General features: G+C 38.5%; 1 protein-coding gene across 1 annotated transcript in view; it reads left to right on the top strand.

Moving 5' to 3' along the window:
• LOC115415927 (glutamate receptor 2-like) overlaps positions 1 to 14811 on the top strand; it is a 111260-nt gene that overhangs the window by 11017 nt on the left and 85432 nt on the right. Inside the window, 2 exon segments of the mRNA XM_030129610.1 lie at positions 7434 to 7574; positions 13721 to 13960. Coding sequence (XP_029985470.1) covers positions 7434 to 7574; positions 13721 to 13960 — 381 coding nt within the window.

The raw sequence follows: 14811 nt of genomic DNA on the forward strand, positions 1-14811 counted from the left end.
ACAACATAATCTACAAAATGAACAAAATAATCAAAAAAAATGAACAAAAAAATCAATAAAATCAACAAAAAAATTGACAAAATGAACAAAATAATCAACAAAATGAATAAAATAATCAACAAAATGAACAAAATAATCAACAAAATGAATAAAATAATCAACAAAATGAACAAAATAATCAACAAAATGAACAAAAAAATCTACAAAATTAACAAAATAATCAACAAAATGAACAAAATATCAATAAAATGATCAAAATAATCAACAAAAGTAACAAAAAAATCTACAAATGAACAAAATAATCAACAAAATGAACAAAATAAACAACAAAATGAACAAAATAATCAACAAAATGAACAAAAAAAATCAACAAAATGAACAAAAAATCAATAAAATGAACAAAATAATCAACAAAATGAACAAAAAAATTTACTAAATGAACAACATAATCTACAAAATGAACAAAATAATAAAAAAAATGAACAAAAAAATCAATAAAACCAACAAAAAAATTGACAAAATGAACAAAATAATCAACAAAATGAATAAAATAATCAACAAAATGAACAAAATAATCAACAAAATGAACAAAAAAATCTACAAAATTAACAAAATAATCAACAAAATGAACAAAATAAACAACAAAATGAACAAAATAATCAACAAAATTAACAAAAAAATCTACAAAATTAACAAAATAATCAACAAAATGAACAAAATAAACAACAAAATGAACAAAATAATCAACAAAATGAACAAAAAAATCAACAAAATGAACAAAAAATCAATAAAATGAACAAAATAATCAATAAATTGAACAAAAAAAATCTACAAAATGAATAAAATAATCAAGAAAATTAACAAAAAAAGAAATCAATAAAATCAGCAGAATCTCTGTGTGTGTTGTTGTGTGTTGGTTTGAATCCTGAATGCTACTTCCTCCTCTCTCTGCTCCTAAATTCTAAATTCTTCTGTGCTTTCCTGTGGTGTCCCACACACACACACACACACACACACACACATGTTTGGGTAAAACTCTTCTTCTTCTCTTGTTCTGACGTCCATCCACATCTCTTTGTTTGGTCATGTGACTCTAGTTGGTCTTTCCGTTACAGTTTTGCGTCATAGACCAGTTTTTTCTATTGGACAGTTTTGATGTGAAAGTCATATTCACAGTTTGAGTGTCGGTGGAACACAGACTACAGGTGACCCAGTCAGACAGGAACTGGCCTCAGCATCACAGAAAGGGTTAGTTTGAACCTGTGGACATGTGGAATTCCCTCCATTAGTTTGATTCCTTCTTCAGTTCTCAGTCCAGAGCAGGAGGTCAAACTCATGTTTGTTCAGGGGGGTGGGATCTACAGGGGCTGGAGCAGGACAAAAACAAAACCAGGAAGAATTAACGATACAGAAGAATTCAAGGTTCTGTTTGTGTTTTAATGTGAAAGGGAAATTACTTCAAACTTTAAAATGAAAATGTGAATAACCTGAACAACCATGGACATCCTGAAATATCTACTGAGATTAGAAAAGCAGTTTCACCTATGTGGCAGCTTATTATGGACACAGTTTATCCAAATGCAAAACAACATTTATGAACAGGTGTTGTATTGTTAAAAGTGCACATGTTTATCTGAGGAAATGTCAGGAGTTTCACATTTGTTCAAGTTATTCACATTTTATTGTGAAAGGATTAATAAATATAAATAATTTTACATCTGCCAAAGGAGGTTAGGTTTTCATCTGGGTTTGTCTGTCTGTTTGTTTTTTGTCTGTCTGTCTGTTTGTTTGTTTGTTTGTTTGTTTTTTGTCCATTTGTTTTTTGTCTGTTTGTGTGTTTGTTTTTTTGTCTGTTTGTTTTTGTTTGTGTGTTTGTTTTTGTGTGTTTGTTTGTCTGTTTGTGTTTGTCTGTTTGTTTGTTTTTGTTTGTCTGTTGTTTTTTGTTTGTTTGTGTGTTTGTTTTACTCATGTTTTGTTTATCTGTCTGTTTGTTAGTTTGTCTGTTTGTTGTTTGTTTGTTTGTCTGTGTCTGATTGTTTTTGTTTGTCCTGTTTGTTTTTGTGTGTTTGTTTGTTTGTGTGTTTGTTTGTGTTTGTCTGTTTGTTTTTTTGTTTGTCTGTTTGTTTTTCTCATGTTTTTGTTTGTCTGTCTGTTTGTTTGTTAGTTTGTCTGTTTGTTGTTTGTTTGTTTGTTTGTTTGTCTGTGTCTGATTGTTTTTTTGTTTGTTTGTTTGTCTGTCTGTTTTTTTTGTCTGTTTTTTTTTTGTTTGTCTGTTTGTTTTGGTTTGTCTGTTTTTGTGTGTTTGTTTGTTTGTTTGTTTGTTTTTGTTTGTCTGTTTATCTGATTTGTCTGTCTGTTTTTGTTGGTTTGTCTGTTTGTCCTTATTTCTATTTTTCCTTCTTTAATTTGTATCCCTGCATGTATTTCTGCGTTGCTTTCTGTTTCCATTTTCTTTGTCTTTTCTTGTTTCTTTCTATATTTCATTTATCCACTCATTTTTAGATTTCTGTACATATGTTTTCAGTAGTTCAGGTTCAGTCCTCTGTACACTGCAGGTCAAATGGGGCTGAATGTGGAACCTGAACTAACATGAGATGGACCCAGCTCTGCCTGGGGGGGGGGGGGTCACAGGGTGTTGGAGCCTCTTGGTCCTGGGTTAGGGTCTGCAGTAGATCACGATATTAGGTAGGTAGGTATTTATTCAAATGCAGATACTGTGGAGGTTCATTTTTGTTTTTTTTGTTTCTATTTGATTTCTTCTTCTTTCACACTCTTTTATTCAATAATGTTTGTTCCTTTGTTGGGATTGAACTCCAATCCTGTTCTGATGTTAGTTGTGAACTAATAGAATCTGAACATTTGAACAGGATCTGAAACTGGAATGTCTGTGAAACAGAATTTCAGTTGAACACAGTTGGAACATTTGCTGATAGAACATTAGATCCTGTTGGGATCAAATACAAATGTGTTTAGGATTTATGCAGATTTATGATGGAATTCAATTCTTCAAGGAAATAATCATTTAAAAAAGAAACAAAAAAAAAATGGCCTTTTTAACAGAATCATGATATATTGTATCATGGTGCTAGTGTTGTGATTTGTATTGTATCGTATTGTATTGTAAATATTCAACCTGCCATAAGAATGTGTGGAGATCCAAGTATGCCAAAGCAAACCCTAACCCCTAACCCCTAACCCTCAGTTGGTGGTATTTGTTGCATATCTTCAGGTTGGACAGGGGCTTAATAACAGCTTATACTGCATATAGGTAACAGTCCAGTTCAAAGAGGCATATCTGTCTGTCTGTCTATCTATCTATCTATCTATCTATCTATCTATCTATCTATCTATCTATCTATCTATCTATCTATCTATCTATCTATCTATCTATCTATCTATCTATCTGTCTGTACGAGGGCTGTTCAATAAGTTCATGGCCTCACCCACAAATACTGGTTGTTATAATACAGGATGTTACATTCTTTCGTGATGGGATAGTGACGCTTGAACATCGATGGACCAAGTGCATTGCTGTAAATGGAGATTATGTTGAAAAATAAAATATAAATTATCAGTCTGTGTTGTTCTGTTCTGGGTGGGCCATGAACTTATTGAACGGCCCTCGTATATATATATATATATATATAATATATATATATATGTACACATTTCATTGTATTTTCTGTGTGTCCTGATCTGCAGTTGGACAGTAAATGCAGACATGAGTGCAGCTGTACAGGGGTTGGACAAAATAATGGAAACACCTTCACCTCCAGATGATAATGCCCCAATCCATACAGCAAGAATTGTTAAGAATGGCAATGAGAACATTCTAATGAAGTTGAGCATCTCGTATGGCCGGCACAGTCCCCCAGACCTCAACATTATTGAGCATTTATGGTCAGTTTTAGAGATTCAAGTAAGACGTCGATTTCCACCGCCATCGTCTCTAAAAGAGTTGGAGGGTATTCTAACTGAAGAATGGCTGAAAATTCCTTTGGAAACTATTCACAAGTTGTATGAATCAATACCTTGGAGAATTGAGGCTGTAATTGCCGCAAAAGGCGGACCTACACCATATTAAATTATATTTTGTTGACTTTTTAAGGTGTTTCCATTATTTTGTCCAACCCCTGCAGGTCGGTGGTGTTCTGTGTCAGTCTGTGGGTCATGACTGAGACTGAATTCACATGACAGAAGAAGGAGCATGGTCACACTTCAGCCTACTGAAGCTCCTCTGGGGGGGGGGGGGGGGCAGTCATGCCTGTATGATGGGACCACTGCCCCCCCCCCCCCCCCCACTGATGCACTGTTAAAAAAAAAAAAAAAAATCGTAAAAACAGTAATATTCTAGCAGCTGGGGTGCCAAAAATACTGTAAAGTAACAGAAAATAACCATCTCATAAAAATACGGTAATTTTCCATAGTTCAAATACAGTTTTTTGCCCTGACTTTACATGAGATTTTACTTTTTTTTTTTTTTTACTTTTTAATGTTTAATAAAGAATATTTACATGTATTAAAACAATCCAATTCTCTATAAATATATATATAAATAATTTTCAATTAGACTCAGTTGTTCAATCTACTGATAAAACTGTATTTGTACAGTTTAAAAGTTTTAATTAAGATTAACAGTTTAATCTCATAAGTAGAAAATAAATATTTGTGAAATTATGATACATTTGCAAATGTATTTTAACTGTATTATTCTGTGAAAAAAAAAAATTCTTTTAAAAAATTAAAATTTTCTGGTTATTCACAGTTCCAGTTTTTTCATGTTATTTTCCATCTGACATGTAAAATCACAGTCTGTTTTTGTCATTTCATTTATATTTTCCTGTATCTGAAAAATACAGGAAAAATATGTCAAATAAACAGTGAAAATGCTGTTAAATTACAGATTTTTTTACAGTGTGGGACCACAGCCCCCCCCCCCCCCCATGCTAAGGAAACCTGACCCCATTCTGCTCTCTCCACTCCAGACCTCCGCTCTGAGCTGATGTGGGTCTGGATGGAAAACCCATTCATTAGTTTAATCACTCTGCCTTCGTCCTGCAAGAAATGTTTGATAGTGACGGAAGAACAATGGAGTTGTCCTGCAGTGGACACCAAGGTTATTACCGCTGACCAAATGACCAAAACCAGAACTGTAAAAACAGTTTCATTAACTGAAATAAAAAAAACAAAACAAAACTATAATTAAAAGAAAAAAAAACCATAACTAACTGAAACTGTATTGTGTGTTTACTAAACTAACTAAAACAGATCAAAATTCTGGATCAAATTCCCTTGGTTTTGGTCTTTGTCAATGTCAGATTGTCAGTTTTCTGTGCTGTCTCCATACGACACTTTTTGCTCCGTCACTTGTGTTCACTTGTGGTTTCCAGTCGTCTTCTGGTCCCCACTCTACCTGAAACATGGAGACTAAAGCAGCAGAGTCCTGTCTGGGATTGATTTGAATAGGAGCACAGAGAAGAAGACAAATATATGGGGACAGTTTAGGACAGATGGACCGAAGGGACTAACGACTCATTCTGCGTCTGATTCCGTCTTCATGCGACTCAATCTGGGTTTTTAGACAATAGGTCTGGAAAATGGTATTTCAAGAAATTTTACCAAGATAGTTTCCTCCACCAAGGAGGTTCTGTATTTGCCAGCGTTGGTCTGTCTGTCTGTCTGTCTGTCTGTCTGTCTGTGTGTCTGTCTGTGTGTCTGTCTGTATGTGTGTCTGTGTGTCTGTGTGTCTGTCTGTGTGTCTGTCTGTCTGTGTGTCTGTCTGTATGTGTGTCTGTCTGTGTGTCTGTCTGTCTGTGTGTCTGTGTGTCTGTCTGTGTGTCTGTCTGTCTGTGTGTCTGTCTGTCTGTGTGTCTGTGTGTCTGTCTGTCTGTGTGTCTGTCTGTCTGTGTGTCTGTGTGTCTGTGTGTCTGTCTGTGTGTCTGTGTGTCTGTGTGTCTGTGTGTCGGGTCTGTCTGTGTGTCTGTCTGTGTGTCTGTGTGTCTGTGTGTCTGTCTGTGTGTCTGTCTGTGTGTCTGTGTGTCGGGTTTGTCTGTGTGTCTGTCTGTGTGTCTGTGTGTCTGTCTGTGTGTCTGTCTGTTTGTCTGTCTGTCTGTGTGTCTGTCTGTCTGTGTGTCTGTGTGTCTGTCTGTCTGTCTGTGTGTCTGTGTGTCTGTGTGTCTGTCTGTCTGTGTGTCTGTGTGTCTGTGTGTCTGTGTGTGTGTCTGTCTGTCTGTGTGTCTGTGTGTCTGTCTGTGTGTCTGTCTGTGTGTCTGTCTGTCTGTGTGTCTGTCTGTCTGTCTGTCTGTGTGTCTGTCTGTCTGTCTGTGTGTCTGTGTGTCTGTGTGTCTGTCTGTCTGTGTGTCTGTGTGTCTGTGTGTCTGTGTGTGTGTCTGTCTGTGTGTCTGTGTGTCTGTCTGTCTGTCTGTGTGTCTGTCTGTCTGTGTGTCTGTCTGTCTGTCTGTGTGTCTGTGTGTCTGTGTGTCTGTCTGTGTGTCTGTGTGTCTGTGTGTCTGTGTGTCTGTCTGTGTGTCTGTCTGTCTGTGTGTCTGTCTGTCTGTGTGTCTGTCTGTGTGTCTGTGTGTCTGTGTGTCTGTGTGTCTGTCTGTGTGTCTGTCTGTCTGTGTGTCTGTCTGTCTGTCTGTGTGTCTGTGTGTCTGTCTGTCTGTGTGTCTGTCTGTCTGTCTGTCTGTGTGTCTGTCTGTGTGTCTATGTGTCTGTGTGTCTGTCTGTCTGTGTGTCTGTGTGTCTGTCTGTCTGTCTGTCTGTGTGTTTGTCTGTGTGTCTGTCTGTCTGTGTGTCTATGTGTCTGTGTGTCTGTGTGTCTGTCTGTGTGTCTGTCTGTGTGTCTGTCTGTGTGTCTATGTGTCTGTGTGTCTGTCTGTGTGTCTGTGTGTTTGTCTGTCTGTCTGTCTGTCTGTCTGTCTGTGTGCAAGATAATTCAAAAAGTTATGGATGAATTTGGATAAAATGTCAGTAAATGTTGATACTGGCACAAGGAAGAAATGATTACATTTTGGTGGTGGTGGTGGTGGTGGTGGGGGGGGGGCAATGATCTGCCTTGGCGGAGGTCTGTGTTCTCTGAGTGCTTTTGTAATTTTCACTTGTTCCATTGGCAGATTTTTTGCTTAAATCAATTTTTTTTTTTTTTTTTTTGCTTAATTCAAGATTTATTTTGCTTTAATTCACATTTTTTTGCTCAATTCAAGATTTTTTTGCGTGGTAAGGACTTCTACTGACATCTACCCAAAGAAAGAAACTCATGAGCGCAGCAGAAACTGAATGGATAAACCAACGTTCCACACTAGTGTTTGGAACACATTTATATAAATATGGACAGTTTAGGACAGATGGACCAAAGAGACTAATGACTGAAAGACAACGACTTAGTGTCATTGTGTAACCCTGTGTGTGTGTGTGTGTGTGTGTATTTCCAGGTGGTTTATTTCCCAGGGGTGCAGATCAGGAGTACAGTGCGTTCAGAGTGGGCATGGTTCAGTTTGGGATGGCTGACTTCAGACTGACTCCACACATCGATAACCTGGAGGTGGCCAACAGCTTCGCCGTCACCAACTGCTGTAAGTATGAGTCTGTTTATGGGGATACTGGGATGAACCACTGGGACTGGGTTTAGATTATACTGGGATGAACCACTGGGACTGGGTTTAGATTATACTGGGATGAACCACTGGGACTGGGTTCAGATTATACTGGGATGAACCACTGGGACTGGGTTTAGATTATACTGGGATGAACCACTGGGACTGGGTTTAGATTATACTGGGATGAACCACTGGGACTGGGTTTAGATTATACTGGGATGAACCACTGGGACTGGGTTCAGATTATACTGGGATGAACCACTGGGACTGGGTTTAGATTATACTGGGATGAACCACTGGACTGGGTTTAGATTATACTGGGATGAACCACTGGGACTGGGTTCAGATTATACTGGGATGAACCACTGGGACTGGTTCAGATTATACTGGGATGAACCACTGGGACTGGGTTCAGATTATACTGGGATGCACCACTGGGACTGGGTTTAGATTATACTGGGATGAACCACTGGGACTGGGTTCAGATTATACTGGGATGAACCACTGGGACTGGGTTTAGATTATACTGGGATGAACCACTGGGACTGGGTTTAGATTATACTGGGATGAACCACTGGGACTGGGTTCAGATTATACTGGGATGAACCACTGGGACTGGGTTTAGATTATACTGGGATGAACCACTGGGACTGGGTTTAGATTATACTGGGATGAACCACTGGGACTGGGTTTAGATTATACTGGGATGAACCACTGGGACTGGGTTCAGATTATACTGGGATGAACCACTGGGACTGGGTTTAGATTATACTGGGATGAACCACTGGGACTGGGTTTAGATTATACTGGGATGAACCACTGGGACTGGGTTTAGATTATACTGGGATGAACCACTGGGACTGGGTTTAGATTATACTGGGATGAACCACTGGGACTGGGTTCAGATTATACTGGGATGAACCACTGGGACTGGGTTCAGATTATACTGGGATGAACCACTGGGACTGGGTTCAGATTATACTGGGATGAACCACTGGGACTGGGTTTAGATTATACTGGGATGAACCACTGGGACTGGGTTTAGATTATACTGGGATGAACCACTGGGACTGGGTTCAGATTATACTGGGATGAACCACTGGGACTGGGTTCAGATTATACTGGGATGAACCACTGGGACTGGGTTTAGATTATACTGGGATGAACCACTGGGACTGGGTTTAGATTATACTGGGATGAACCACTGGGACTGGGTTTAGATTATACTGGGATGAACCACTGGGACTGGGTTTAGATTATACTGGGATGAACCACTGGGACTGGGTTCAGATTATACTGGGATGAACCACTGGGACTGGGTTCAGATTATACTGGGATGCACCACTGGGACTGGGTTTAGATTATACTGGGATGAACCACTGGGACTGGGTTTCAGATTATACTGGGATGAACCACTGGGACTGGGTTTAGATTATACTGGGATGAACCACTGGGACTGGGTTCAGATTATACTGGGATGAACCACTGGGACTGGGTTCAGATTATACTGGGATGAACCACTGGGACTGGGTTTAGATTATACTGGGATGAACCACTGGGGACTGGGTTTAGATTATACTGGGATGAACCACTGGGACTGGGTTCAGATTATACTGGGATGAACCACTGGGACTGGGTTTAGATTATACTGGGATGAACCACTGGGACTGGGTTTAGATTATACTGGGATGAACCACTGGGACTGGGTTTAGATTATACTGGGATGAACCACTGGGACTGGGTTCAGATTATACTGGGATGAACCACTGGGACTGGGTTTAGATTATACTGGGATGAACCACTGGGACTGGGTTCAGATTATACTGGGATGAACCACTGGGACTGGGTTTAGATTATACTGGGATGAACCACTGGGACTGGGTTTAGATTATACTGGGATGAACCACTGGGACTGGGTTTAGATTATACTGGGATGAACCACTGGGACTGGGTTTGGAACAGAGGTGTCAAACTCCTGTTCTGTCAGGTTCCACATTCAGTCTGATCTGATCTGCAGTGGACTGAACCAGGAAAAGAAGAACAGAAGAACCCAGAAAGAATGACAACTGCACATTTATGTCTGTGTTTAAATGCAAAAAAACCATTCAATTATGAAAATACTTACTTTTATAAACTATCCAAACAAAAAAGATGTGAAGAACCTGAAAAAACTGAAATTCCTTCTGGAAAAAAAAGTGTAATTTTCTCAGTCTTCTTCCTCCACTTCTCATTAGTCCATGTGCATTCTGGATCAGATCTCCAAAGACACTAAACACTGAGGAACAGGAAGAAAAGAGTTCAAACTGGACTGAACTTTATTGACATGTTTTTATTGACATTTTCTCTAAATGTAAATATTTCATAATTTAATATTATTTTTTGCAATAAAATTTGAAGTTGTCATTATTTATAGGCATAATGTTAGGTGAGTTTTAGGTGAATTTGGGTGATTATTGAGTTGCAACTTATCATTTCTACATGTGCATGATGGACCAGATCTACAAAGCTTCAGTTCTTTAACTGAATCTTTCCAGCTCTTTTGTTCTAAATCTGTTCTTCAGTTCTTTAACTGAATCGTTCTGGCTCTTGTGTTCTAAATCTGTGCTTCAGTTCTTTAACTGAATCTTTCTGGCTCTTTTGTTCTAAATCTGTTCTTCAGTTCTTTAACTGAATCGTTCTGGCTCTTGTGTTCTAAATCTGTGCTTCAGTTCTTTAACTGAATCTTTCTGGCTCTTGTGTTCTAAATCTGTTCTTCAGTTCTTTAACTGAATCGTTCTGGCTCTTGTGTTCTAAATCTGTTCTTCAGTTCTTTAACTGAATCGTTCTGGCTCTTGTGTTCTAAATCTGTGCTTCAGTTCTTTAACTGAATCTTTCTGGCTCTTGTGTTCTAAATCTGTTCTTCAGTTCTTCTAACTGAATTGTTCTGGCTCTTGTGTTCTAAATCTGTGCTTCAGTTCTTTAACTGAATCGTTCTGGCTCTTGTGTTCTAAATCTGTGCTACAGTTCTTCTAACTGAATCGTTCTGGCTCTTGTGTTCTAAATCTGTGTTACAGTTCTTCTAACTGAATCGTTCTGGCTCTTGTGTTCTAAATCTGTTCTTCAGTTCTTCTAACTGAATCGTTCTGGCTCTTGTGTTCTAAATCTGTGCTTCAGTTCTTTAACTGAATCTTTCTGGCTCTTGTGTTCTAAATCTGTTCTTCAGTTCTTCTAACTGAATTGTTCTGGCTCTTGTGTTCTAAATCTGTGCTTCAGTTCTTTAACTGAATCGTTCTGGCTCTTGTGTTCTAAATCTGTGCTACAGTTCTTCTAACTGAATCGTTCTGGCTCTTGTGTTCTAAATCTGTGCTACAGTTCTTCTAACTGAATCGTTCTGGCTCTTGTGTTCTAAATCTGTTCTTCAGTTCTTCTAACTGAATTGTTCTGGCTCTTGTGTTCTAAATCTGTGCTTCAGTTCTTTAACTGAATCGTTCTGGCTCTTGTGTTCTAAATCTGTGCTACAGTTCTTCTAACTGAATCGTTCTGGCTCTTGTGTTCTAAATCTGTGTTACAGTTCTTCTAACTGAATCGTTCTGGCTCTTGTGTTCTAAATCTGTTCTTCAGTTCTTCTAACTGAATCGTTCTGGCTCTTGTGTTCTAAATCTGTGCTTCAGTTCTTTAACTGAATCTTTCTGGCTCTTGTGTTCTAAATCTGTTCTTCAGTTCTTCTAACTGAATTGTTCTGGCTCTTGTGTTCTAAATCTGTGCTTCAGTTCTTTAACTGAATCGTTCTGGCTCTTGTGTTCTAAATCTGTGCTACAGTTCTTCTAACTGAATCGTTCTGGCTCTTGTGTTCTAAATCTGTGCTACAGTTCTTCTAACTGAATCGTTCTGGCTCTTGTGTTCTAAATCTGTTCTTCAGTTCTTCTAACTGAATCGTTCTGGCTCTTGTGTTCTAAATCTGTGCTTCAGTTCTTTAACTGAATCGTTCTGGCTCTTGTGTTCTAAATCTGTGCTTCAGTTCTTTAACTGACTCGTTCTGGCTCTTGTGTTCTAAATCTTTTCTTCAGTTCTTCTAACTGAATCGTTCTCTCTCTTGTGTTCTAAATCTGTGCTTCAGTTCTTTAACTGAATCGTTCTGGCTCTTGTGTTCTAAATCTGTGCTTCAGTTCTTTAACTGACTCGTTCTGGCTCTTGTGTTCTAAATCTTTTCTTCAGTTCTTCTAACTGACTCGTTCTGGCTCTTGTGTTCTAAATCTTTTCTTCAGTTCTTCTAACTGAATCGTTCTCCCTCTTGTGTTCTAAATCTGTGCTTCAGTTCTTTAACTGAATCGTTCTGGCTCTTGTGTTCTAAATCTGTGCTTCAGTTCTTCTAACTGAATCTTAAATCTGTGCAGATTCGACTCACTTTCATCAGAACAGAAATGCTCTCATACGTGACTGACTCCTGCTGTTGTTTTTTCGTGGTTCCACATCAGAGCTCAGACTCATTTGTTCATATGTGTGTTTTTATTTCTGTGAATAAAGTGTTCTGTGTTTGTAAAATTGTACCTGGATAAAAGTGGACTTCCACAGTAAAAAATGAGGTCATTAAAGTAGGACGACTAAATATAGACGCAGAAACCAACCGAAGCAACCTGTGTGCGTTTGTAGCGTTTAGATTAGAACATACACATTTAGAAAACACACATTTATAAAACACACTCTGAAATGATCCATTGTCTTTCACTGATCAGCATCATCTGGAAAATCATAATAATAGTGACAGTTTGACAGTCGAGTAGGTTCACAGAGCTACGACAGCAATAGACTGTAGGATATAATATAATATAATATAATATAATATAATATTATATTATATTATATTATATTATATTATATTATATTATATTATATTATATTATATAATATTATATTATTATATAATATTATATGATAACATATAATGTAATATAACATAATATAATATAATATAATATAATATAATATAATATAATACAATTTAATCTAATCTAATACACCAGTAGGTGTCAGACAGGGGGGCGTGGCAGATCATCAGTGACCAGGCCAGGGGGGCGTGGCAGATCATCAGTGACCAGGCCAGGGGGGCGTGGAAGATCATCAGTGACCAGGCCAGGGGGGCGTGGACCAAAGGCCGAGGGTTTTCCAGTGCAGACACATTGTGTGTGTGTTCATGGACTCTAGCTCCTCTTAAAGGTCTGTCCGTTGGAGTTTTGTGCGAAACAGTTCTTTGGCTCCGCCTGAAAAACCACCTCTGGTAGGACTCGCAAAAACTTTCCCTTGAAAAACGAGTTTGGGTGAAATTCTCATTTTTCCATTTGGCAGATTTTTGTACGCAAGATATATTCATGCAATTCAATAAAGCAAAAAAATCTTTAAGTTTAAAAACAATCTTGAACTGAGCCAAAAAAAAAATCTTGAATTAAGCAAAAAATCTTGAATTAATAACTTAAAGTTTTTGTCTGTGTTTTAGTGCAAGAAATCACATTAAATTGTGAAACTCTTTCCATTTCCAAACTCTCCTGTACCAATAAAATGTGACTAACCTGAACAAATGTGTCCAACCTGAAATGTCTGTATTAAATTCAGTCCAGTTTGAACTCTTTTCTTCCTGTTCCTCAGTGTTTAGTGTCTTTGGAGATCTGATCCAGAATGCACATGGACTAATGAGAAGTGGAGGAAGAAGACTGAGAAAATTACACTGATTTTACTGAAGAAATGTCCGTTTTTTCAGGTTCTTCACATCTTTTATGTTTGGATAGTTTATAAAAGTAAGTATTTTCATCATTTAATGGTTTTTTTTTCCACTCAAACACAGACGTCATTCTTTCTGGGTTCTTCTGTTCTTCTTTTCCTGGTTGGGTCCAGTGCAGATCAGATCAGACTGAATGTGGAACCTGACAGAACAGGAGTTTAGAACCCTGCCTTTAACAGATGTCCTTTGTCTTTGTTGTTGAAGGTCATTCTTTAGATTCTTCTTCTTGTGAATCAGTCAGTGTCTGTTGTTGTTGAAGCTCTGTCTTCTCTGTTTTTTTTCTGTTTTGAGGGTTTTTCATGAGTAGACTTCACACCGTTTTGACCTCCACTCAGTCCAGTCAATCCAACGTCTTTCTTCTGTTTCCCAGTTTGTTCGCAGTTTTCTCGAGGCGTCTACGCCATTTTTGGATTCTACGATAAAAAGTCAGTCAACACCATCACGTCGTTCTGCGAAACCCTGCACGTGTCCTTCATCACGCCGTCCTTCCCCGCAGAGGGAATGAACCAGTTTGTTCTGCAGATGAGGCCGGACATCAAAGGACCGCTGGTGTCCTTAGTGGAGTACTACAAATGGGAGAAGTTCGCATATCTGTACGACAGCGACAGAGGTACGCACCTTTAACCCTTAAACACCCACCTTTAACCTTTAAACACCCAAATGTACGAAAGCGACAGAGGTACGCACCTTTAACCCTTAAATAACCTTTAAAGAGCCAAATGTACGACAGCGACAGAGGTACGCACCTTTAACCCTTAAACACCCACCTTTAACCTTTAAACACCCAAACATACGACAGTGACAGAGGTACGCACCTTTAACCCACAAAGAGCCACCTTTAACCTTTAAACACCCAAATGTACGAAAGCGACAGAGGTACGCACCTTTAACCCTTAAATAACCTTTAAAGAGCCAAATGTACGACAGCGACAGAGGTACGCACCTTTAACCCTTAAACACCCACCTTTAACCTTTAAACACCCAAATGTACGAAAGCGACAGAGGTACGCACCTTTAACCCTTAAATAACCTTTAAAGAGCCAAATGTACGACAGCGACAGAGGTACGCACCTTTAACCCTTAAACACCCACCTTTAACCTTTAAACACCCAAACATACGACAGTGACAGAGGTACGCACCTTTAACCCACAAAGAGCCACCTTTAACCTTTAAACACCCAAATGTACGAAAGCGACAGAGGTACGCACCTTTAACCCTTAAATAACCTTTAAAGAGCCAAATGTACGACAGCGACAGAGGTACGCACCTTTAACCCTTAAATAACCTTTAAAGAGCCAAATGTACGACAGCGACAGAGGTACGCACCTTTAACCCTTAAACACCCACCTTTAACCTTTAAACACCCAAACATACGACAGTGACAGAGGTACGCACCTTTAACCCTTAAACACCCACCTTTAACCATTAAACACCCAAACATACGACAGTGACAGAGGTAT

This window comes from Sphaeramia orbicularis, unplaced genomic scaffold (genome assembly GCF_902148855.1).
Source record: "Sphaeramia orbicularis unplaced genomic scaffold, fSphaOr1.1, whole genome shotgun sequence".
NCBI classification, from domain to species: Eukaryota; Metazoa; Chordata; class Actinopteri; order Kurtiformes; family Apogonidae; genus Sphaeramia; species Sphaeramia orbicularis.